This window comes from Fusarium falciforme, chromosome 2 (assembly GCF_026873545.1).
Source record: "Fusarium falciforme chromosome 2, complete sequence".
Taxonomy (NCBI): domain Eukaryota; kingdom Fungi; phylum Ascomycota; class Sordariomycetes; order Hypocreales; family Nectriaceae; genus Fusarium; species Fusarium falciforme.
This window is the reverse complement of record NC_070545.1, coordinates 3,846,727-3,871,140: the sequence shown is the minus strand read 5'-3', so window position 1 is coordinate 3,871,140 and position 24,414 is coordinate 3,846,727. Positions and strand designations below refer to the sequence as shown.

The 24,414-nt window shown below is 53.9% G+C and overlaps 2 protein-coding genes across 2 annotated transcripts; one reads left to right on the top strand and one right to left on the bottom strand.

Moving 5' to 3' along the window:
- Positions 1-308: 308 nt before the first annotated feature.
- Positions 309-2,048, bottom strand: NCS54_00311300 (L-ornithine N(5)-monooxygenase; the record flags this gene model as incomplete). The annotated part of the gene is made up of 3 exons (XM_053148698.1): positions 309-380; positions 437-1,007; positions 1,057-2,048. The coding sequence occupies 3 exons, from the start codon at positions 2,046-2,048 to the stop codon at positions 309-311; spliced, it is 1,635 nt and encodes a 544-aa protein (XP_053004673.1).
- Positions 2,049-9,771: 7,723 nt separating this feature from the next.
- On the top strand, positions 9,772-24,410 carry NCS54_00311200 (Hypothetical protein; the record flags this gene model as incomplete). The annotated part of the gene is made up of 3 exons (XM_053148697.1): positions 9,772-10,724; positions 10,774-24,211; positions 24,270-24,410. 3 exons carry the CDS (start codon positions 9,772-9,774, stop codon positions 24,408-24,410), a joined length of 14,532 nt encoding a protein of 4,843 aa, XP_053004672.1.
- Between the last annotated feature and the right edge of the window lie 4 nt (positions 24,411-24,414).

Below are 24,414 nucleotides of genomic sequence, written 5' to 3'. Positions count from 1 at the left end.
ATGATGATACTGGATAATGATCAATTGTCGAGGATAAGCAATGCATAATAGGAGTGTTCATAGTGAAAGAGTCGAATTGTTTTTGATGCCCTCTTTGGGGCCCTATCCAGGTCTAGAAAACACCAAAAAGAAACTGAACTGAAAATCCACCATTCTGAGTGCTAAAATCGCGGTATAAATGATTCAAAGAAAAAGTAGGATATAAAAATGACCAGGCCGGATGATTGCTCATCGAGTCCGGCCGACTATTTTCGCTGCCCTTGCTACCCGTATTATACTACCAATTCATTCATGCTGTCGTGACGCTTTTACTGCTTGAAAATCGACTGAACAATCTCGCCCGAGCGGGTGCCCAGGACAGACAGGAGGGTGTCGCTCAGCTATAGACGCAGTTAGCACAGGCATAATTACACTCTGACGTAGCAGCAAAACTTACCCCGTGAGTACCCTCGCAGCAGCCCTGTAGCCAGACTCCAGAGTTGTCGGCAACGGCTCCGGGGGAGAACTTGACCCGGTAATCTCGGGCGACGGCGATCTTGCGCTCGCCTTCGGGGGTCTCGACGTTCCATCCGTTGACGCCCTTGCCAAACTCGGTGCGTCCCGACACAGTCTTGGGCAGCATGGACCAGGCGTCCTTGAGCATGTCGACGTGGGCGCTGCGCTTGTAGCCGGTGGCGGCGACGATAAGATCAGCCTCGAGGATCTCCTCGTTGACGAAGCCGTCGAGGGGACCGTCCTGGACGTTCTGCACCTTGATCTCCAGGACGTCGCCCTTGGTGTCGACGCTGGCGATCTCGCGGCCTGCCAGGATTCGGTGGGGCCACTGAGTCTCGTCGTCGCTAATCTCACGCTTCTGGTCGTACATCTTCTCATAGAGGTGCTCAATGAGCTCCAGGCGGACGACACCGTAGTTGGTGGCGCGGGCCTCAGTAAGCAGAGCCTGACGGGCATTGGCAGATCGGGGCCACATGCTGTCAATGTACTCTGGGTTGAAGACGGTGTTGACGCTTTGCTCGGGTTAGCAAGAAATACCTAGAATTTCATGATGCAACTTACAAAGGAGAGTCGTCGCTGGGTCGGAGGAACTCCTGGCGCATGATCAACCAGGTCTTGGAGTTGGGGTAAAGGTTCTGGACGTTGTTGAAGATCTCGGCGGCACTCTGGCCGGCACCAATGACGGCAACGCGATAAGGAGCGTTCTGCTTGGTGAGGATCTGAGGGGCGTAGTTGGCGAACTGAGAGGAGTGGAGGACGCGAGGGTGCTTGGAGGGGAGGCTCTTGGGGAGCGAAGCCTGGCCACCAGCGGCGACGAGGACATGTCGGCTGCGGTAGGACTGGATCTGACCGGTCTTGCCGTTGCGGGCCTGGACAATGAAGTTCTTGACGGCGCCAGCCTCCTTGTCGACGGGGGAGATGGAGAGCACCTCGTTGTTGTACTGGACAACGTGGTCGAACCAGGAAGAGCACCACCGGAGGTAGTCCTCGTACTCGTTACGGGCAGGCAGGAAAGTGCTCAGGTTAGTGAAGTCGACAAGACGGCCCTGGCAGTGGAGGTAGTTGAGGAAAGTGAACTCGGATCGGGGGTTGCGGAGAGTGGCAAGGTCCTTGATGAAAGAGATCTGCATCTTGGCTCCAGGGAGGAGCATACCGGCGTGCCAGGCGAAGCGAGTCTGCTTCTCGAGGAACAGGACCTTGGGGGCGGAGCCATCAGGAGTGAGCTTCTGGCCCTCGGCAAGGGCGTCGTGGATGGCGGCGGCGACAGCAAGACTGGCGGGGCCAAAGCCGGCGCAGATGAGGTCGAACTCGGAATCCGCAGGGGCGGCCTCGAGATACTTGGAGCGCTCCTTGTGCACTCGGGGTCCGGTGACGGGGGCGGCATGGTTGCCGTTGCCGTTGCCGTTGGTGGTTCCGTTGGTGGTGCCGTTGGAAGGTCCGTGATGACCGTTGGCGGCACTGTTGGTACCGTTGGTACCGTTGGTACCGTTGGTTCCGTTCAGGGCCGGGGCGGACTCGGCGCCGTTAAGAGAAACCTCGCTGTGGGGAGTCATGGTGGCGGCAGTAGCAATTGGGATCCAGATGTGGAGTAGTGAAGGGGTATATATCTAGATAGTGAAAAAGAAGTGGGAATTGAGGGCAAGGCGACCTTTTATAAAAAAAGATGCGCCTACAGAGAGTCGTTGCTTCGTGAGTCGTGACGTGGGAGACAAGGCCAGCAGAAGGTCCAGTTTAAAAGCGAACCGGAACGGATGACACCGGCTACAAAAGAGGGTTGCTTGCTTTTTATCGTTCCGCACGAGAGAATCTTGACAGTTCTAGCCACAAGAGAAGCGTGGCAGTTCCGCGGTTGAGCTTGACCAACGGGAGTGTGACGAGGTCAAGCGAGGTCTCCTTGGTGGTCCAATTGGGTATAAACACCAACGGAACAAGAGCGAACCAGGTGGGATGGGATCTCGGGCGATGGGAGAGAGTTTGAGATGATGAAGGAAGCTCTTGAGATGTCTCTCTCGGGAGAAGGCCTTAGGGTTATGGAGAAGAAGAGGAGAGGAGACGGACACAAGGCCTCGGGGATGGGGGGGACATATGGGCATTTTGTAGTCAAGTCGGGGATGGGATCTACAGGCGACAGCGTTCTCTTAGTCCCATCCGGCCCATTGCGTGCCACTTCTCAGTTCGGAGCAAATTAAGACTACGGGTCCCATGAGGAGTAGCAGCGCAGCAGAACCAGCGGCCAAGTACACAACTCTGGAGGAGGCTGCGAGGCTGGGTCAGCGAGCCAGCGCGGGCGTGCGGGTTCAGAGCGACGAGGTACATCAAAGAACGCATACCGGCGCTCTGCGCGAACCGACGGCACCACTAGGTACATACATGAGGCGGTTGAGGTACATTGGCGTCAGTTCCATGGGGATGCTAATACAACCACGGTCCGCCGCACGTACATACGAATACACCTTCTCGATGATACATGGGGAAGGGGGAGAAGGGATTCATGGAATGGAGACACTACTGAGCCGGGAAGGACGCAGCTAAGAGCCCACTAAAGCCAAGCCGGTTCTGGATGCCTCGTCGTTGTCCAGTGCCGGCCGTCCTGGGCGTGGAGCAGCAAAAGCAGCAGCAGCACCAAGGCAAGAAACCAAGCAAGTTCAAGCAAGTATTGCGTGGGAGGGAGTGGTGACGGCCGATGGAGCTATGCTTGGGATAGAAAGACGCAAGTGAGCAGCAGCATCCAGCAGCCTGAGTAGCCCAGCCCAGCTTGACTAGGTCGGTCTGCGGTGTGCGTGGAGGGCGAGGGTGGGATCGGAAATGGAGGGGGCGCGTGGATATCCAATCCGTTCTGTTCTGAAAAGCGCCGACCTTAGCTTCTAGCTTGAATGGGTCCCGTAAGCCAAGGGCCTCTTTTTTTTTCTCTCCTTCCTTTGTCATCTATGTATCTTGTCCCTTGGGGGATTAGATCCTCAAAAAGATCCGTCATCAGAGCTTGTGAGGAGCTTGTTAGTGAACGACACTGATGGAGAGCTGGACGCACGCGCTTCCGAAGCGGCTCTTTGACCCCCCTTGGGACGGGAGGTTTAGCCGACGAGTGAGTGCTCGACGAGCACTACACACAAGGGGATCCAGGGATTGCCTCATGCAGGCCCTGTCTTGGATCGTTACTCTACCAGGTAGGGGCTTGCCAGGAAGCAGGCAGGTCAAGCAAGTATCATGAGGCAAGGACGAAAGCGCCAAACTACCAGAGCTGCCTGCAATGGAGCGCAAGGGGACCAAAGGGAAAGAAGAAAAAAATGTCGCGCAGTCGACGCCTCCGTGACCACGTCCACGTCCACGGCCGCGGCATGCCTCGTGGACCCTCCCGTGGACCTCGTTAACGGGTCCAAGGGACTCGAGGGACCGTGAAGTCCCGTAGCGCTGCCCCGTTGTGGTTGAGAGTGAGAGAGTGTTCCCCCCAAGGCGCCGCATCCCACCCGTCATCTCCGAACAGCATCGTGCCGGGCCACGGCAGGAAAAAAATTGCAACAGCTTTCCCAACTCGTCACAGGCCCCGGGCGTGGAGGGACCCTCCGGGCATGCGTGGCGGCGTGGGTAGAGTCCGGCAGTCAAGGTTCAAAGCGGCAAGGATGGGCAGCATATGGGCAGAGGAGAGGGCAGGGATTCCAAGTCAGGGCCCATGAGACGGCCGGAGTCTGGAGGAGATGGGCTGAGTGGGAGGGCATTTTTACGTTGACGGCATCGAAACGACGGGAGGCAAGGGAAAGGACTGGCTGTGCCTCCACGTTGATGCTTCCTATACGCACGGGTACGACGAGGCATCTCGTCTGCTGCGTGCTTGCGTATGTGTACAGCGAGAGCTCTCACTCAAAACTAGGTGTAAATATCACTTGGCTCTGGGCGCATGTTCTCTGCGCCCTATAGAGACAGGGCGTCTTTCCGCCTGTATCCTTTGCTTTCCTTGCCTTTCCCGTGATTGATCCCTGCCCTCAGACACTCACTCGCAGCTCCCTCACCTTCATTCTTGTCGGCCATCTCCTTCAGCTTCGCTCATCAAAGTGGGGTGGTCATGGCCACGCGTGAAGCTTGCGTCCTGAGGAGGAGCCGGACCGGCGGAGTGGGGGTTGTTGAGAGTCGGGGACCACTGGGACAGAGCTGGTCAGGGATCTACCGCGGAGGGCAAAGACGGTCGACGAACACGGCGGCGATGGTGCGACCTCGGTGGTGATCGATTAGGATGATCAGATAAGATATGTAAAAAGCCCTGGGAACGACCCAGCGCGGGCTTGGTTAGCCCTCTGGGTCCTTGTAAGTTCAAGGGAGCAGATGGTGTCACTGCCGGAGACCATGTTTGTGATCTTAGCTGGCCCAGTGAGGAGGGACCAGTTCAGTTAGTGCCAGTCCACTGGGCCAAGTCTTGGGGGGCTATTATTACTCCGTGGGATCGTGGGCTCGTGGCAAGGGCACGAAACGCCTTGGCCGGCGCCGATGACGGCTCTCCTCCCCTGAAACTTTTACACAGTCCCCACGTAACAGTCAATCGTGGGACCGAAACCTGACGAACTCCAAGGACGGAGGGAGACGGCGTCGGCGCCATCTGAGCCGATCATCTAGCTCTCGCAACGTCGTTCGAGGAGAGCGAGGGGGTGGTCCCGCACGAGCGAGAGGAATGGGGTTGGCGACGAGGTCGTGATTGGCGAGCTTGACGAGGATCCGTGTATTGTACAGTCATGTCGACCGAGGGCGGCGAATAAGTTACAGGGCGGACAGAAGGCCATGGTGGATTTTTTGGGGGCCTCCTCGGGGGGGTCAGAGGGTGAACGGGAGACCGGTGCGGATTTGGGCTCCAGAGTGGAGATGAGGGAATTATCTGATGATCTGATAAACCGGATCTGATAAGATCTAATTAGCAACTTACAGTAGCGTCAAGCACCAAGCGCGAGGTTGACTGGTTACCGACGCCCGAGAGGACCAGGGGTCCCTCAACACTGGGCCCCTGGGCCGGGCCACCCCTGCGGTTTCGACTGTTTTTTTTTCTTCTTGGAACAGATACCGATCGAATGAGAGCCGAGGAGCAGGAGGGGAATTGAAAAATTTTCTTTTCTTTTTGGACCTCGGAGTTGGACCTCTTTTTTTCCTCTGTGCATCCGTTAGCGAATGCAGTTACACCTGGCGGAACATTAAAGGGCATACAAAGGGCTGATTCAAGTGAGGAATAGCCTTGCTGCAGACTTGTTGAATAGATCGAACAAGTGGAGAATTTCGCTTCAGAGCGAAAGGACGGGACGTTGGAACTCGGAAAGAGAAGCAGAATCTGGCTCTGAAGCCCGTCTCAAGCCCCGAAGACGGTGCTTAACCCCGGGCCGCGGGCATGCAAGCAGCGTCGCAAGGACAGAAATGGAGGGGGAGGAATATCGAGCTACTATGCAGGCATGGGACGACTTGGCTGATGGAATTCCCCGTGGCATGGCCATGGAAGAGGCGATTCCGTCGACGACGACGTGGTACTGTAGATTTCTTCCGTTTCTTTTCCTTCACCACCACGCTCTGTCAGACAATCCCCGCTTCCCATCCCACGCTATGGGCGCCTAGGCCGAGAACCCTTGGGCAAACGCCATGGTCGAGGTAGATCACTTGTTGGTTCGTCCAGCAGAGCATCGCATCCAACTCCCGTTCCGAAGGGACGAGTACCTACAGTAGCTCCCATCGCGGATCCCGGTAATCACAAACATGGATGGCAACATTAGCTGGAAAGCCACTGCCCAGGGTGGTTTCTCAACTGCTCGGCAGGATTTGGAGATGTTGCTTCTCCTTCTGCTTGGGGGTTCACGTACCGAAGCGCCCAGGATCGTTGGGGTTTCGGTCCACATGGGTCTGACCTTTGTCCTGGTGCGTGAATACGGTTGAAGCTGTTCGGCGAACTAGAAGATGCAGGTGAACAGACGCCGGCCGCGTAGAGAGGAACGGCGAGTTTCCAAGGGCGATCCCTTTGTGGTACTTGATGGACGCATCGGTGGATGCCCGGAGTTTTTTTCTTTTCTTTTTGAAGTGGCTACAGTGCATCTGGAGCGCCGAAGGAGTACTTTGCTTCATCTGGAAGGTACATGCTTGCCCAGGCTTTAGGCTTGAAGATCGCCCAGGCATACGACAGGAAAGAGGTTCCTCTCCGCGATCTGTACAGAGCCCATACGGCAATCGCTTGACGGGAGGTTGAAGGAGGAGGCGAATTGAGTTCACCTCCATCGTTCCGAGGATGTTCGATGGCCCTATAACCCGCTAACAACGTCTAAACTAGATCGTCTCCTGCCAGTGACTAAAGGCGGTTCTTTCAGGGACGTGCTCCAACAACTGAAAGGAGATGAACGGTAACCTGAAGCCACTTCATGGATCTCAAAACAATTGGATCAACAGAAGGAAGGTCGCCAACCCCACGACTTTCCCACGCCCATAGGGCCATAGCCCACACCACCCTCTCCACTTTACATCATCAATGCCCATGGACAAAATATCCACCATCACCAGCGTTCATCACGGCATCTACCATCCTCACCCACCCGCGCCGCCGGAATCCATCCATCCATCCATCGTGTCCGCATCCCGCATCGGCAGAAGACCACTCCGCCTGTGACGACTCTGCGACTACCGACCGCTTCTTGACGCTAGGCGCCGCCGTCGCCGTACGCCGCTCTTCCACTCCTCCCTTGCTTCACGAAAAAAACGACTCAAGCGTTGTCGTTGCATCCACCCATCGCACGTTTGTGCACGGCTTCAGCCAGGCCAGGCAAGGTCTGAGTGTATCTCGTTCCCGGCCTAGCCCGACGGCTGTCGTCTGCGTGACCGCAACAGTTTCTTCCCTTCCCTTCTGACATCGAGCCGTTGTCATGTCGGTCGACTTTAGCTTCAACTCCAACACCGCTACGACGTGCCTTGTTCCTAGTGCTGCTACCTCAACCTCCAAACCACACCTGTCGTCCGGAACCGCATCTGTCTCGGGGATCCGAGCCTGTGCCGACCGAGCATCGTTCGGTTATTGAGCCTCATAATTTCGTCTCGTCTTGCCGGTCATTTTCTCTTTTCCCACTTTCCTACCCGCATTGTCCCCGCAATCACTTTCTCCTCCCATCTCTTCTCCTCATCTCAACCAACGTCATGTCTCGTTTCGTCTTGCCATGGTCATCACCACCTCGCGTCTGAGCCATCATTACACCTTCTTCCTGCCTGACATGCGCTGTGGCTTGCTCCACGAGCCATCGCATCCTTCCTTTCCTCCATTCACAGTCAATCTTTTCGTTTCGTAGCTAAGGTAATAGAGCGCCCACTGAGACGGCTCCAAACCCAATGCACTTGTACATCCTCCATCCAAGCTATTCGTCTCATGCTTATATTCAGTTCCTCGATCTGCATCAGAAGCAGTCTGGTTGAACCACTCATTGTCGCCTGGTGCTGTCTCATCTTCATATCCCGTGTCATCGATCATCATCCCGCGCACACCCCTCTTCCCTCTCTGTTTACCCCCTTCATCCTGTACCTTACCTTCAAACCACCAAACCAAATTCTCCGTGCCAGAGAATCCCGGCTTCTGATTTCTCGGCTCCTTGCAGACTCATCATGGGCGCCACTTCGTCTACCAACAGAACATCGGTGAGACACGCACCTGTTTGACCTCGTGGCCGGATGCCTCAAATGGCATTGCTGGGACACGCACAAGCGCAGCGCCGCTACCAAGTCACGAGCCGTGTCATGCCAGCTACGTTAGATAAGATCAAGCACATGGGTCGATGAATCGACGCGAACAACCATCATGACAAGGGCTCTCCTTCAGCTCGGGTCGAACCGTTGAGGGTCCCTTGCCCAATGGAAGCGACTTCGGTTCCGATGATCAAGACCTTTGTTATCGCTCGCTCAGGGCGATCCTCTCATCGGCAAGCTATTTCATCATCTAGCCTCGATCTTGGCGCCCTGCTTACTGGCCCCGATTCTCGCAGTCACAATAGCCGCCTTAAGCCCTTTCTGCAACGGTTCTTCAGGAACCCTTGGGGCCGTTGAACCCCGACATCACAGTCCGACAGTGCCAAGAGGGGCCAGCTTTTCCCTTGTGGGCCTTGGTTCGTCGATCCTGGCCCCGGTGTGATCAAGCAGGTTGCCCAGAACGGAACCTCGGACACCACGAGCCAGCAGTGATCACGGTGTGGCCCCTCGTGGGATGTGATGGCTGGTCGTGGATTTGGTGCCTTGCCCTCGTTTATACCTAGTCCAGATGTGCCGACAGAGTTAGTGCTCAGTGGATTCGCCGTGGGTAGGAGGGACTGGTGTACTTTGAGGCGGCAGAGTCGTGACGCCATCAATCTCGGCGGCTCTCCTACGTCTCCTCCGGCGGCCGAAGCCAAGCGGCTTGGGTTGGCCCGCCCATCGGAGCTATTACTGGCATCCCACGCTCCCACGCTGTATCCCAGCTGTAGCCATGATGCTCCCCACGCCTACACGACATGATGGCCCACCTAACAAGCACCCAAAGCGGCAACCCACGTATCCCGGCTCACACCACCACCACAGCCTCACTGCCCTCCACCCACCACGGCATCATCAACTTTGGGTCATTTACCTGGGTTGTCTTGCCTGCCCCCAACCTCAAGTTTTGACTTGCTACCCGCCCGCCACGCGCCGTCCCAGCCGAGTCTCACTTGTCCCTGCCACTACTATTGCTTTTGCTGAGCGACGATGAGTAATTACTCGACGCTGACAGGCTGATTCTTGGATGCATTACAACTTCACGTTGCACGCCCCCTCGACAAGGCGAACCGCATCGTGTAACCTCCCACGCCGGGAGCTCGCCCTCGACGAATCATCGCACCGCCGATTCTAATACGGCTGACGTCCGTTTGATTTGCCGTCGTCCCCATTCGCGGCCTCCGTTCTGCACCCCGGCTGGTGCCCGCCCGCCCCGAGCCTTGGCTCCGCGTGGTGTTGGAAGCCTCCAAAGCAGCCTGATGTTGGTCCACCCAATCTTAGCTAATGGCGTGTTGGTCCGCGAGCTGTGCCCCAGAATGAGGCGCATGACTGACTGATGTACTCCCCAAAAGGGCCATCTCTTCTGTTGCATGTACACGTCTACAAACGTCGCCGTCACCGTCGCCGACTGTATTGTGTTTTCGGTGTTGCTTGTTGTTCTAGATTTCCGTCCTCATTACTCGCGTAGAGTATTCGTCTGTGCTACTCGACACCATCTTTTTCACCCACTAGACATTTAACACGAATAACAACAGCAGCCGCAACAACAGCTTCGCCAAGATGGATGCTACTGGGCTGTCCATCCTCAACCCCCGGGCTTCGAGGCTCCCCGGACCGAACCTCCTCCACCAGTTGGTCAAGCCTCCAAGCCAACAAACAGCACTGGATTACATGGGCAACAACCGTCGCCACTCCTACACCTACAGTCAGCTTCATGATGCAGCAAATGCTCTCGCCAGGCGGATAACACGTGCTTCTGGCAGTCAAAATGGACAGCTCGTGGTTCCAGTGCTCATCCACCAATCTCCTCTCCTCTATATTTCTCTCCTAGCTATTCTCAAAGCTGGAGGAGCCTTCTGCCCTCTGAACATTGACGCACCTCCGGAAAGAGTGAAATTCATCCTCGGCGACGTGGCTGCAACTGTTGTTCTCGTCTCCAAAGAGCTGGCATCAGGGATCCCCCAGGATGTCAGTGCAACCATCATCACGGTTAATGGAGACGCAGACATCACGGAAGCCTCCCAAGTTGACCTCCAGCACCGAATTCCTCAACCTGAAGATCTGGCGTACGTCATGTACACATCAGGGTCTACAGGTACGCCAAAAGGTGTAGGCATCTCCCATGACGCTGCCACGCAAGCTCTCCTCGCCCATGATAGACATATCCCCTCCTTTTCCCGCTTCCTGCAGTTTGCAGCACCGACATTTGATGTTTCGGTCTTTGAAATCTTCTTCCCCCTTTTCCGAGGAGTAACTCTCGTCACTGTTCGCAGGGTCGAGATGTTGAACGACCTCCCTGCTGTGCTGCGCCGCATGGATGTTGATGCATGCGAGCTGACGCCCACTGTCGCTGGGAGCTTGTTGCGGAAGCGAGAAAACGCACCGAATCTGAAGGTGCTCTTGACTATCGGAGAAATGCTCAACGCACCGGTAGTCGAGGAGTTTGGAGGAGATGACAGCAAACCCAGCATGCTCTGGGCCATGTATGGTCCTACAGAGGCTACGATTCACTGGTAAGTCTCCCTCATCATTCCGTGGCATCTCATCTAATTTCGATATCAGCACTCTCCAGACCGCATTCTCGTGTGACTCTTCGACGGGTAACATTGGTGTACCGTTTGATACTGTTTCTTGCTTCATCATTGAAATTCCGGAGACGGACAGTGAGGATTTCAAGCTCAAAGTTCTCCCTCAGGGCGAAGTTGGAGAACTCGCTGTCGGGGGTTACCAATTAGCAACTGGTTACATCAACCGGCCAGAACAAACACGATCGGTATTCATTGATTCTCCTTATGGCCGTATTTATCGTACCGGAGATAAGGCTCGCCTGCTTCCGAACGGAAAGCTGGAGTGTTTTGGTCGCCTCTCAGATGGCCAAGTCAAACTCCGTGGCCAGCGGCTGGAACTCGGTGAGGTTGAGCAAGCTGTTCTGAGGACATCGGGATGTCACAGCGCGGTCGCAGCTGTGGTGAATTCCATTCTCGTTGTTTTTTGCGCTGTTGACGCGGGAGTTTCCGAGGACGCTATTTTGAAGAAGTGTGGAGACTGGTTGCCACAATACATGGTGCCTGGAGAAGTTGTCCTGATGTCCGAGTTCCCACGATTGCCAAGCGGCAAAGTTGATAGGAAAAGGCTAAAGGCTGAGCATGAGGCGCGCAAGGCCAACATGGCAGAAGACAGTCAGGAATCAGAACCTGCGGATGCAACTGAGACAAAGATCATCGGTGTTGTGTCTGAGATTCTGAATTTCAAAGTCAAAAAGTCCATGTCTCTAGCATCTGCCGGTCTAGACTCCCTCAAAGCCATCAAACTCGCCTCAGCTCTTCGAGAGTCAGGCGTCGCTGTGGATTCAGCTGGTCTTTTGATGATGAAGACTATTTCCGACATTATCTCTACCGCTCGGAGAGAAGCAGTCGCTCAAGGCACCAATTCATTCCCGAAGGAGGCTGCCATCTCTCTTGAGCTTGGCAGTGTTCTTCGAGAGAACCCCGAGTTGGAGAAGCTCAGCGCGTTGGTTGAGGATGTGTTGCCATGCACCCTCCTGCAAGCAGCCATGCTGGCTGAGACAGCCCAGAACCCAACAGCATACTGCAACGAGATTGTACTCGAGGTTCCCAAAGGCTACACAATAGAGGAGATTTCGGAATCTTTCGTGGAACTGACACGTCGCAATGTAATCCTCCGGGCTGGTTTCACTACCTTTGAGGGCAAGTTCGTCACGGTCCTCTTCAAAGATCTTCGGCCAGAGCAAATTAAGTCTTCGGATTCCTTCCAAAAGGACTTTTCGCTTTCGTTGCCACAGGATTACCTCAACCCCCTAAGAATTCAGATCCAGCAAGGGTCATCTGCCTGTTCATCACGCTTGCTCCTTCACCTACATCACTCGATCTATGACGGTTGGTCCATGGATATTCTCCTATCTGATTGGTCGAAACTCCTGTCGAAGGAGAAAGTACCGCAACACCTGCCCTTTCACGGGGTCGTTGAGTTTTACAGCAACCCACAAACAGATGATGCATCGCGAGTCTTTTGGACCGAGCATCTTCTTGGCTGGAACCGCGTCCCATTGCCTAAACTCCAGGGCAAGGCCATCGGCTCGAGACAAATCTCGTCGGGCCGAAGACAATTGATAGTGCCTAGGAAACGGGTCGACGCTGAAATCCAGAAACTGGGCTGCACACCCCAGGTTCTGTTTCAGGCATCCTTGGTGCTTCTTTGGTCTGGCATCCTGGGGACGCGGGACGTTTCTATCGGTTCCGTGACATCTGGAAGAACCATTCCTGTTGCGGGCATTGAAAACATCATTGGGCCTTGCATTGCATCCTTGCCTCTCCGAGCAGATCTTGATACCATGACTGCCAACCTCGACCTTCTGAACAGTATTCACTCTGCCAACAGGAAGGCTATGCAGCATTGCACTATCTCGTTGTCTGAGATCAAAAAGCTTGCAGGCTTGCAACCGGGCGAGAGCCTTTATGACGCCCTTTTCGTATATCAAGAATCCCTCACCAGCTCGGAACGTGCCCGAAATGTAGTAAAGGAGATCAGCCATCTGGATCGCCTGGAAACGCCAATCTTATTTGAGGTTGAGCCCACAGATGATGCCTTCTTCCTTCAAATTACCTATCAAACGGCTTTCTCATCGTCGACGACAGTTGAGCACATGATGGATCAGCTCGAGTCCCTCGTCTCATTGCTTTTGGAGAATCCCCACAAGGATATCAAATGGACACAGAGGAATGTCACCTGTGATCCTTCGATTGATAACATCACGCCTGCCTTGCATCAGTCCACCCTGGATTTGGCTAGAGCATTCGAGCAAGCAGCAAGTCGCAACCCAAACCTTGACGCGCTGGTCTTTGCGAATTCTTTTGAGGGAGGGCTTCAACAGACTGCAATGTCATTCCAGGAGTTGAATGCTCTGGCGAATCAGATTTCCTGGTACTTGCAAGATTGCGGCGTCCAAGCTGGGCAGGTGGTTGCCATCATCATGGACAAGTCACCCAGCTTGTACGCTTCCATCTTGGGCATTGTTAAATGCGGCTGTGGATATCTTCCAATCCTTCCTTTTACTCCCTCTGCACGCATTCAAGAGATCTTGAGTCAAGCTGAAGTTGAGCATTTTGTAGTACACAACAAGTCCCTCGACCAAACAACTTTCTCATCAGAGTCATCTTTAATCAACATCGACAACGCCACCCTCACTGCTTTCCCTACAACAAACCCCGGGATCCCCCCTGATGGCTCTCGACTTGCATACGTGATCTACACTTCTGGCACGACAGGAACTCCTAAGGGCGTTGCTATCGAACAGCACAGTATCATGGCCAACATTGGCCATCTTGGGACACTGTATCCGAGACCATCCAAATCACAGGGCCGTCTTCTACAGACATGTTCACAAGCGTTCGACGTGTCTGTTTTTGAGATTTTCTACACGTGGTATGCAGGCATGTGTCTCTGTGCTGGAACAAACGACACAATTTTGGAAGATCTTGAACGGTCAATCCGTGACTTGGGAATCACACATCTTAGTATGACACCCACGGTGGCGTCCCTGGTGGACCCTCGTAATACACCCGGCGTCGAGTTCCTTGTTACAGCTGGGGAACCCATGACCCAATCGGTGTTTGATCGATGGCAGCAACAGCTGTGGCAGGGCTACGGCCCGTCAGAGACGACAAACATTTGCACCATCAAGAAAATGGCAGATGGTGACCACATTGAACACCTGGGACATGTGTTTCCGAACACCTCTGCTGTCGTCCTTTTCCCAGAGAGCCACGATACTGTTCCTCTCAATTGGGTTGGAGAATTCTGCTTTGGGGGTGCGCAGGTCGCTCAAGGCTATCTCAACATGCCGAATCTCACATCTGAAAAATTCATTCAACACCCCCATTATGGCAGACTCTACAGATCTGGAGATATGGGTCGTATGTTGAGTGATGGATCTCTGATGATCTTGGGTCGCATTGATGACCAAGTCAAGCTCAGAGGTCAGCGAATTGAGACGAGCGAGATCAACAGTGTCGCAACCTCGACATCTCTGGCCAGCTCAGCCGTGACTTTACTGGTTCGACGAGAGAAGGGCGCACCCGAGCAGCTGGCCTTGTTCTTTGTCCCACAGAACGAGTCTTCTGCCTTCCGCGCATTGGAGGTTGTTGCTGAGACCCAGCAGTCTCTCATCGCCCATTTACAGTCGCGACTCCCCGCCTACATGGTCCCTTCATACTCGATCCCAATCTCTACAGTTCCTCTTACGTCTAGTGGCAAGGTGGACAAGCGAAAACTTCGCGCCTGCTTCGAGGCCCTTGACCAAGAGTATCTAGAGGCAGCCTCAAAATCCTCTCTTGATACCCAAGACGATGTGGATTGGAGCGGGACGGAACTTGCAATCGCAGAGGCGATCATGCAATCTGCCAAGGTGTCAAGAGACGAGTTTGGCCGATGGACTCCTTTCGCGGTGCTTGGTATTGACTCAATCTCTGCGATTGACCTAGGTCGTGCTCTCAACTCAGTCCTAGAGACTCGAGTGGCAGTGTCGGAGATTTTGCGCAACCCGACTGTTTCACAACTTGCACACTTCATCTCTCGGAACGCCCAGTCTCAGGATCACGTTGCAGACAGCCGTCAAGAGTTCTTCCCTCCCACATTTGTAGACAGCTTGAAGGAAGCCTTTGCCAAGGAGTCCAAGGTTGTGAAGGCGGTCCTGCCTTGCACACCACTCCAAGAGGCGATGCTTTCCCGTGGACAAAGAGGCTACTACAACAAGGTGCTCCTACGACTGAATATGGACTCCCTTGCGATTAAGTCGTACTGGGAAACAATGGCCAAGAGGCACGACATCCTTCGTACTTGCTTCGAAACTACGACGGACTCTCAACGAGCCATCGCACAGATCGTCCTCGAAGGCTGGAACATTCCCTGGATGACTTTGGATGTCAACCAACTATCCTTCGATGGAGCCATTGAAGAGCATCTGAAGACCCTTCCCGACCCAGTCGACTCACGGACTCCTCCTGTATCTCTGGCACTGCTGCGGTATCGAGGATCAGAGTTCCTATCCTTCATCTGTCACCATGCTCTCTACGATGGCGTCGCTATGGAGCGACTCCTGAAAGAAGTTGAAGCTCTGGCAGTGGGTGCAGAGCTCCCCCCACCAGTGTCTTACAGCGACTTCTTGACGATTTCTACCAACTTGCCTGGCGATACGGAGCAATTCTGGCTGCAGCACTTCCAGGGATACCGTCCCTCCACTCTCTTTGCCCAACCCACAACGAGCGAGATGGACCAAAGCACCCACATAACATCTCTGGATCTTCCTCTTACCGAGCTCCAGGCGCGTCTCCGTGACCTTGGAACCACTTTACTTTCAATTTGCCAAGCAAGTTGGGCCACTGTGCTTGCAATGGCGTACCGCCACCCTGACGTCTGCTTTGGCAATGTTGTGAGTGGCCGAACATTGAACATGGAGGGTCTTGATCGACTAGTTGCACCTTGCTTCAACACAATTCCTGTTCGAGCCGACTTCACCGCAAGCTGGAGCAATCTTGACCTGGTGAAACACTTGCAAAAGCTGAACGCGGAGTTGCTCGCATACCAATTCACTCCTTTGCGTCTTGTTCAGCGGACTGTCAATCGTACCGGCAAGCATCTCTTTGATACACTGCTACTTCTCCAGAAGCCGCTGCAAGACATCGAGAAGGACGTGTGGACGCTTGAAGGTGGCTCTGGAGACATGGATATCCCTCTGGTTTGCGAGGTCGTTCCATGCCCGAGCTTGAACTCCCTTGTCATCAACCTTCATCGCGACATGAGCATAGTGCCTGAGGAAGTCGCTACCGCCATGGCCGATGTATTCAAGCTCATGCTCAGGGCCATACTCCTCTCCCCACACGCCACACTGATGGATAGAACTAGTATCCCTGCGCCGCTCCAGTCGGTATTCGATCTCCTTGAGCCCCGACAGGAGAGGGCTGAGATCACAGTGTCTTCTTCCAGCGAAGAGGAGTGGGGCGATCTCGAACTCAAGGTCCGCCAGGTACTTGCAACGCTGTCTGGAGTGTCTGAACGCCAGATCCATCGTCGCACAACCATTTTCCAACTCGGGCTGGACAGCATCAATGCTGTTCAAGTGGCGTCTATTCTCCGTCAGCAAGGATTCGCCATCTCTGCCTCCGACGTGATTGAGTGTCCAAGCTGTTCTAAGATCGCAGCAAAGCTCTTGGAGAACTCCTCAAAGGCTGAGCCGGAAGACGCGCAGGAGTACGATCTTGAGCAATTTTCGCGCCAGGTCTCTGCAGATGTTGCCAAACACTTGCCCAGCACCGCTGAGGTTGAGGCGATCTTGCCCTGCACGCCTGTCCAATCCGCCATGCTGGCATCTTTCATTCAGTCTCGGGGAGATCATTACCTGAACGCCGCGAGCTACCTTGTCTCGGAGGATATTTCCCTTCGGAGCCTGGAGACTGCCTGGGCGGCGCTCCAAGAGAGGCATCCCATGCTCAGAACTGGGTTTGTGCCTGTCAACTCTCCCGATACCTCTTTTGCCATGGTCAGGCACACTTCCAAGTCGTCGGCTCTGCCTTTGGAGACTCTGCACCTTGGCGAGTCAGACAACATCAACCTCTTGCAATTGAAGGTAGACCTGGGCAATGATGTCCAGAAGTCGCTGCACCAACCGCCTTGGGCTGTGGTCCTGAGTCAGGGTTCTGGAGAGACTCGGATGAACCTGGTCATGCACCATGCCCTGTACGATGCGCCATCCCTTCACCTCATGCTGGATGATCTATCACAACTCCTAGAGGGTAAGGGACCATTGCCAGCAGTGAGGGTTGAGCCTGCTGTGTCCGCCATTCTCAGCAAGTCATTGAAGGGCCAGGCTTCGGAGCGGGAGTTTTGGGAAGCCAAGGCCAACCGAACTGTTGTGAACAAGTTCCCAATCATGACCCCATTACGAGTTGAGGAGAGACAGGTCTTGGCCGATACAATCACTTCGGCGTTGCCCTACTCGCAGCTTAGGCGAGCTACACAAGCCTCAAGCATCACGATTCAAGCCGTCATTCAAGCAGCGTGGACCCGAGTCTTGGCCTCCTACTTGGGTGAGAATTCCGTGGTTTTTGGTGTGGCACTCTCTGGCAGGACCGCGGATGAAACCAAGGATGCCCCATTCCCCTGCCTCAACACAGTTCCCATCGTGGCGAGCAATGTGTCATCCAATACTGAGCTGGTGAATTACATGATGGAGTACAACCAGCACCTCCACAAACATCAGTTTTCTTCACTCAGTCAAGTCCAGAAGTGGCTGGGCCATCCAGCTGGCCCTATCTTCGATACTCTCATTGCCTATCAAAAGATGCCCGACACAGAATCCTCATCTGTACCTTGGCGACTCGTTAAAGACGAGGCTATGGTGGAATATCCAGTTTCTTTGGAGATTGAGCCAGTTCAGAACGACGAGGTTCGCCTCTGCATCACTTACTACAGTGACATCCTTCCGCAAGAGCAAGCCAAGCTCCTGGCAGAACAGTTCGATGCTTCGTTGATCCATATCGCTTGCAACATCGCTGCAAACGAAGATGATGCTTGGCAACAGTCTCAAGGCCTCTACTCTGTGCTCCCTGCGGCCGCGCAAACTCTCGAAGCGCCCGTGCAATTGCTTCATCAGTTCGTGGAGATGGGAGCAATTTCCCACCCGGAGAAACTCGCCCTCGAGTTTGTGTCTGGATTCAATGGGGAAGCTCCCATCAAGCAACAATGGAGCTACCAGCAGCTCGACTCCATGGGAAACAAGGTGGCAAACATGCTACACAGCCAGGCCGCCGCCGGCAGTATTATCGCTATCCATTTAGACAAATGTCCCGAGGCCTACTTCTCCATTCTGGGCATCCTAAAGGCAGGCTGCTCGTTTGTTGCTCTCGATCCTACAGCACCTAAGGCAAGGAAAGAGTTCATCCTCAGCGACTCCAAAGCTCCCTGTCTGCTCGCAACAAACCCGGAGACCCTGGACTTCGAGACAAATGCTACCGTTGTCAAGATTGATCAGTATGCCTTAGAGGCAATCGACAATGGCCAGCTGGAATTCCAGCCAACTGCTACTCCAGCCGATACCTGCTACTGTCTTTACACGTCCGGAACCACAGGTACCCCCAAGGGCTGCGAGATTACACACGACAACGCGGTCCAGGCGATGATGGCCTTCCAGGACCTCTTCAAAGGTCACTGGGACAATGACTCACGGTGGCTGCAATTTGCTGCTCTCCATTTCGATGTGTCGGTCCTCGAGCAGTACTGGAGCTGGTCCGTGGAAATCGCTGTTGTTGCAGCTCCCAAGGACCTTATTCTAGACGACCTGACTGCAACCATCAACCGACTTGCCATCACGCACATTGATCTCACCCCGAGTCTGGCTCGACTCACGCACCCGGACGAGGTCCCAAGCCTCTGCCGCGGTGTTTTCATCACCGGAGGCGAGCAACTCAAGCAAGAAATCCTGGACGCTTGGGGACCCAAGGCAGTCATTTACAACGCCTATGGACCAACAGAAGCCACCATCGGTGTCACAATGTTTCAACGAGTTCCCATCACTGGCCGCCCGAGTAACATAGGAAAGCAGTTCCTCAACGTTGGTTCATTCGTGTTCCGACAGAACACCAACACTCCAGTTCTCCGTGGTGGTGTTGGCGAGCTATGCGTATCAGGCAAGCTCGTCGGCAAGGGATACCTGAACCGACCCGAGCTCACAGAGGAGCGGTTCCCGACGCTCCCAGAGTTCGGTGAGAGAGTCTACAGGACTGGAGATCTCGTACGCATGTTGCACGATGGCTGCTTTGACTTCCTCGGTCGAGCCGACGATCAGGTCAAGCTTCGTGGCCAACGACTCGAAATCGCCGAGATCACACATGCGATCCGCACTGGTGTTGCTGACGTTCAAGACGCGGCTACCATTGTCACTCGACATGGCGCGAGCGGGAAAGACGTTCTCGTGTCTTTCGTTGTTGGCAAACAGTCAACCAAGGGATCTCTCGAAATCCTCCAGGACGAAGAAGGCCTTGGTGCTCAAGCGAAGGAGGCTTGCCGTGCGAAACTCCCTGGATACATGGTGCCCACCTACATCTTCTCACTACCTTACATTCCGCTTTCCCCGAACAACAAAGCAGAGATCAAGGATCTCAAGAGACTTTTTGCCGAACTGTCTCCCGAGATGCTCATGCACTTATCCCACGCCTCGACCACCCCCATATCCCAAGCCGCCCAGGACACTATGCACAAGCTACTCGAGGTCATTGCAGAGTTCAGCAACGTCGACAGGGAGGATCTATCCTCATCCACAAGTATCTTTGATGTCGGTGTGGACTCAATTACCGCTCTGCGATTGTCTTCTTTGCTCAAGTCCCGTTACTTCAAATCGGCTTCCCCTGCTCTTCTCCTCAAGAATCCCGTGATTGGCGACCTTGCCAATTCTCTGGCCGAGGGCGTCTCCACTCAGCAGGAGAAGCTCGTTCGGGAAGTGAAGCAGTCTATCCAGGCATTTGGACATCGGTACCGTGGTATGGTGTGCCGAAGTCTCGGCGTGAAGCCCGCAGACATCGAGTACGTTGCTCCTTGTTCGCCTCTGCAGCAAGGCATCATCTCCAGGTCCATGACCAGCGACCAACGGGGTGTCTACTTCAATACTTTTGAGCTCAAGCTTCATCAAGATATCTCGGTGGGCCTGCTTCGAAGGGCTTGGGAGGACCTGATCGAGTCGGAGGCTATTCTGAGGACTGCTTTTGTTCCCACAACCGACGGGTTTGTCCAGGCCGCTTTGACAAGACCGCAGTTCCCCTGGCGAGAACACACTCTTGAGAACCAAGACCTTGTTGAAGGATTCCTTGAGGAGCAAAGGAAGGACTGGGTTGAGCAAAACAGATCTCTCATTCATACACCACTGCTGCTCGCTTATCTTGAGACACCGACGTCCAAGCTCCTTGTCGTTCACATTTTCCATGCTCTGTACGATGGAAACAGTTTTGACCTCATGATGGACCGGCTTGCTGCTGTCTACACTCATAAGAAGATACCCCGCGGCGCACCCTTCCTGGAAGCATTGAGCCACGGTCCACTACTCAGGCACGACAGCTGCAGACAGTTCTGGGAAGGTCATCTCCAAGGCTGGTCTTTCATGCCGATGCCCGAATTTGGACAAGAGATCCCCGAAACAGCCGTCACTGCTGTGCGCGAAATTCCTACCGAGGGATTAGAGGCGATGCGTTCGTCTCAGAATGTCACCTTGCAAGCTGTGGTGATGGCTTTGTGGAGCTCGGCACTGCAAAGATTCTGTCTTGGCCAGCCAACCCTAGGTGTCATCGTCTCTGGACGAGCAATTGGCCTTGCAGACGTCGAGTATACCATCGGCCCATTGTTCAACACAGTTCCATTCTACCGGAAGGAAATCTCACAGGAGACATGGACGACTCTAGTCCGACGTTGCTACGAGTTCAACGCTTCTGTCCTCGAGTTTCAGCATGCTTCCCTCAAGAACATCCAAAAGTGGTGCTCGAATGGAAAGGCGCTGTTTGACAACCTGTTCACTTACCAAATTGAACCCGCTCAGGAGGACAATCGAGCCTGGGATGTTGTTGATGGTCACTCCAGCCCAGACTACCCTCTCGCACTAGACGCTGTGTATTTGCGGTCAGGCAAGCTTCGGCTCACGCTTGTTGCACAAGGGCACATTGCCTCTTCATCAAAGTTGAACGAGATACTTGATGAGGTAGAACGTGATGCTGAGCTTATGGCATCATCACCAGACGGCGAAGTGCCCGCCCTTGATGTACAAGAATCGCCCACCAATGGCGTATCCCTTAACGCTCCCACAGCACCCACGGAGGAAAGCAAGTTCAAGTGGACCCAAGAGGCTCGAGCGATACAGGAAGAAATCGCCATGCTGGCCGATGTTGCAGCCTCGGACGTCACTGAGACGATTTCTGTTCTGGAAGTCGGCCTTGACAGCATTGATGTCATCAAACTCTCAGCGAAACTCAAGAAGAGAAGCATTACTCTCCCGTCATCGCAAATCATGCGCTACCAGACGATTGCCAGAATGATCACTGAACTAAGCAACCTTGCTTCTTCCGATTCGCCAAACCATGCGGAAGAAGACTCTCTGGAGAACACCAAGCGTCGTCTGAGGCAACATCTCGAAAGCTCTGGTCTGAACTTGGAGACTGTTGAGTCTGTCCTCCCCGCAACTCATCTCCAAGAGTCGATCGTTGCAGGCATGATCCAGTCCGATTACGAGTCATACTTCAACCACGATGTCCTTGAGGTATCGGAGAACGTGAACACCGACCAGCTCCTAGCGGCTTGGAAGGAACTCGTCCGACGTACTCCGATCTTGAGAACAGGTTTCTTTGAGATTGACAACCAGGACCTCGAGATGACATATTGTCAAGTTGTGTCGAAGCCATCAGACATGAACATTGACACTTTGGAATTGCAGGAGTTGAGTGATGTGAACCGCATTACTTCCTCCGCAACGGAACTTGCAAGGTCAGGCCATGGCAAGAGCAATCTATTCCAACTGCGACTGGCGACTCTTGGTTCTCAAAGATTCGTGATCCTCTCCATGGCTCATGCGCTCTATGATGGATGGTCTCTGGGCCTGCTATTCCAAGATCTTCAGGCTATTTACGAGGACAGAGAGGTGTCGCAACCGCCCGTGGAACCTTTTCTTACGAGAATTTCCAAGTCCGAAAGCCCCGAGGCCCAGGAGTTTTGGATGCAATACTTGGACGGCGCTTTGCCTACACTCGTCTCCAAGCAAGAGTCAAGCTCTTGTCCAACTACGTACGAGTTGCAAAGACGGGAGTTCAAGTCAAAGATCAATATTGTAGACATCAACTCCCTCTGCAAGAAGCTTTCCATCAGTCTGCAAGCCCTGTGCCAGGCCTGTTGGGCCATCACTCTGGCTCAACAGACAAGGAGCCTTGATATCACATTCGGCATCATCATGTCTGGACGAGACTTTGATGGAGCTGACAACCTCGTGTTCCCTACGATGAATACCGTTGCGCTTCGTTGTATCCTGCATGGTTCGCCCTCAGATTTCCTTCAGTACCTGGAAGAGAACATGAGTGACATCCGAGAGTTCCAACACTATCCACTCCGCAAAGCGCAGTTGGCCACGAACATTGGTGGACAAGGTCTCTTCAATACTCTCTTCATCCTCCAAAGGTCTCCATCATCCGACAATGATCAAGGTCAGACTCTGTTGAAGTCTGTCGATGGATCATCAGCTACCGAGTACCCGATTTGCGTGGAGGTCGAGGCCATGTCTGATGCGCTGGTCTGGCGAATTGCCTATCAACCCCAGTACAGTTTGGCAGGGTCTCCCGAACAACTGATGTCAATGCTTGATAGCATCATGGAATTCCTGATGAAATCAAGTGCTTCGGATATCTTGTCATTCGAAGAACGAGGTGTATCTATTTGTGGAATGCCTACTGTGACCCTCAAGGACACCACTAGCCTCGATGATGCTCTTCCGACCGAAGAGTTGTCCAACGGAGTCGAAGATTGGGATCACACTTCAATTGAGATTCGCGAGGTTCTCCACCAAGTCTCCAACGTTCCAATCCCGTCCATCAAGTTGTCGGACAGCCTCTACCATCTCGGACTCGACTCAATCAGCGCAATCAAGGTTTCGTCGCTCCTTCGAAAGAGATGTCTGAACCTCCGGCCTCAGGATCTCATCAAAGCTTCAAACATCTTCGAGATGAGCAACAAGGCGAAGAGTGCCTCGACAGACGGAACCCAGGTGCCCGCAAGTTCCGAAACTTGGGTGCCGCCGAAGGATGTTAACGTGGGCAAGCTCCTCGGTGACTACAACATTGCCGAGACGAAAGTTGAAGTGCTTCCTGCGCTTCCAATGCAGGTTTACATGCTGAGTGCCTGGCAGAATGCTGAAGGCTCAGTGTTCTACCCCGAGTTCCCCTGCCGAATCGACAAGTCGTTTAGTATGGACGACATCCAGGTAGCTTGGGATAGCCTCGTTTCTGAATCTCCTCTCCTGCGGACATGCTTTATTGCCACGGGTTCTACTACACTCCCCTTCTTGCAAGTTATCCTCAAGAGTCACCGAATTCCGCTGTCAACATCTGAGCCACGCGCCGAACCAACTGGTGTTATTGAGCCATTGCTTAGCGCCCATGTCGCGGAACAAGATGACGAGGCTTGGCTCTTCCGTCTGAAGATCCATCATGCTCTTTACGACGGAGTCGCCCTCCCTTCGCTCTTGCAGCGACTCTCTGAGCTCCTCAAAGGGAAGTCTGCCCAACCCAACAAGGGTCTTTCACAATGGAGAAACTTCGTGGTCAGCCAATTTACCGACACTGCCAAGAGCTCTAGGAAAGACTTCTGGACGAGTTACCTGCAGGACATGCCTCCAGCAAACGAACAGGCCGAGTCATCAGCCAGTACCCAAGAGCGAGTATCACACCTACAAAAGTCCGCCATCTCCGACATTGCCCACATTCGGAAACTGGCATCTCAAACTGGTGTATCCATCCAGTCTCTTTTCCTCGCGGCATATGCCAAGGTTCTTGCCTCGCGAAATGACTGCGCCCCAACTGAGCCTGTCCTGTTCGGCATGTATTTCGCCAATCGAGGTGTCAACCACGATCTTCCTCCGACTTACCCAACATTGAATCTCGTTCCACTCAAGGTGGACACACCCACCGATCGGTCCTTGACCGCTATCGCGGAATCCATTCAGAAAGACATTCATCTCATCGTCTCGAATGAGCGGGCAGATGTTGGTCTTTGGGAGATTGCTCAGTGGGCTGGTGTCCAGATATCCTCCTTTGTGAACTTCCTCAGTCTCCCTGATGACATAGAATCTGCCGAGAATTCCGTGAAGGTGCTACCCGCTACAACGATTGATGGACTCGGAAATGAGCCTGCATCGTGTGTTTCCCACGGTTGGCTCCAACAGAACGTTGTCAGAAATGACATTCCGGTATGTTACCCTACAGAAGTGCAATTAAGAAGACTTTTACTAACGCTCATCATCACAGCTGGCCATAGATATCGAGGCTTCAATTCATGGTACGCGGCTAGATATTGGCGTTTTTGGATCACGCAAGCAAGTGTCGCCTGATGAAGCTGCCTGCTTGGTGTCGGACATTGTTGGGTATTTGGATGAAATTGTTGGATGATCGA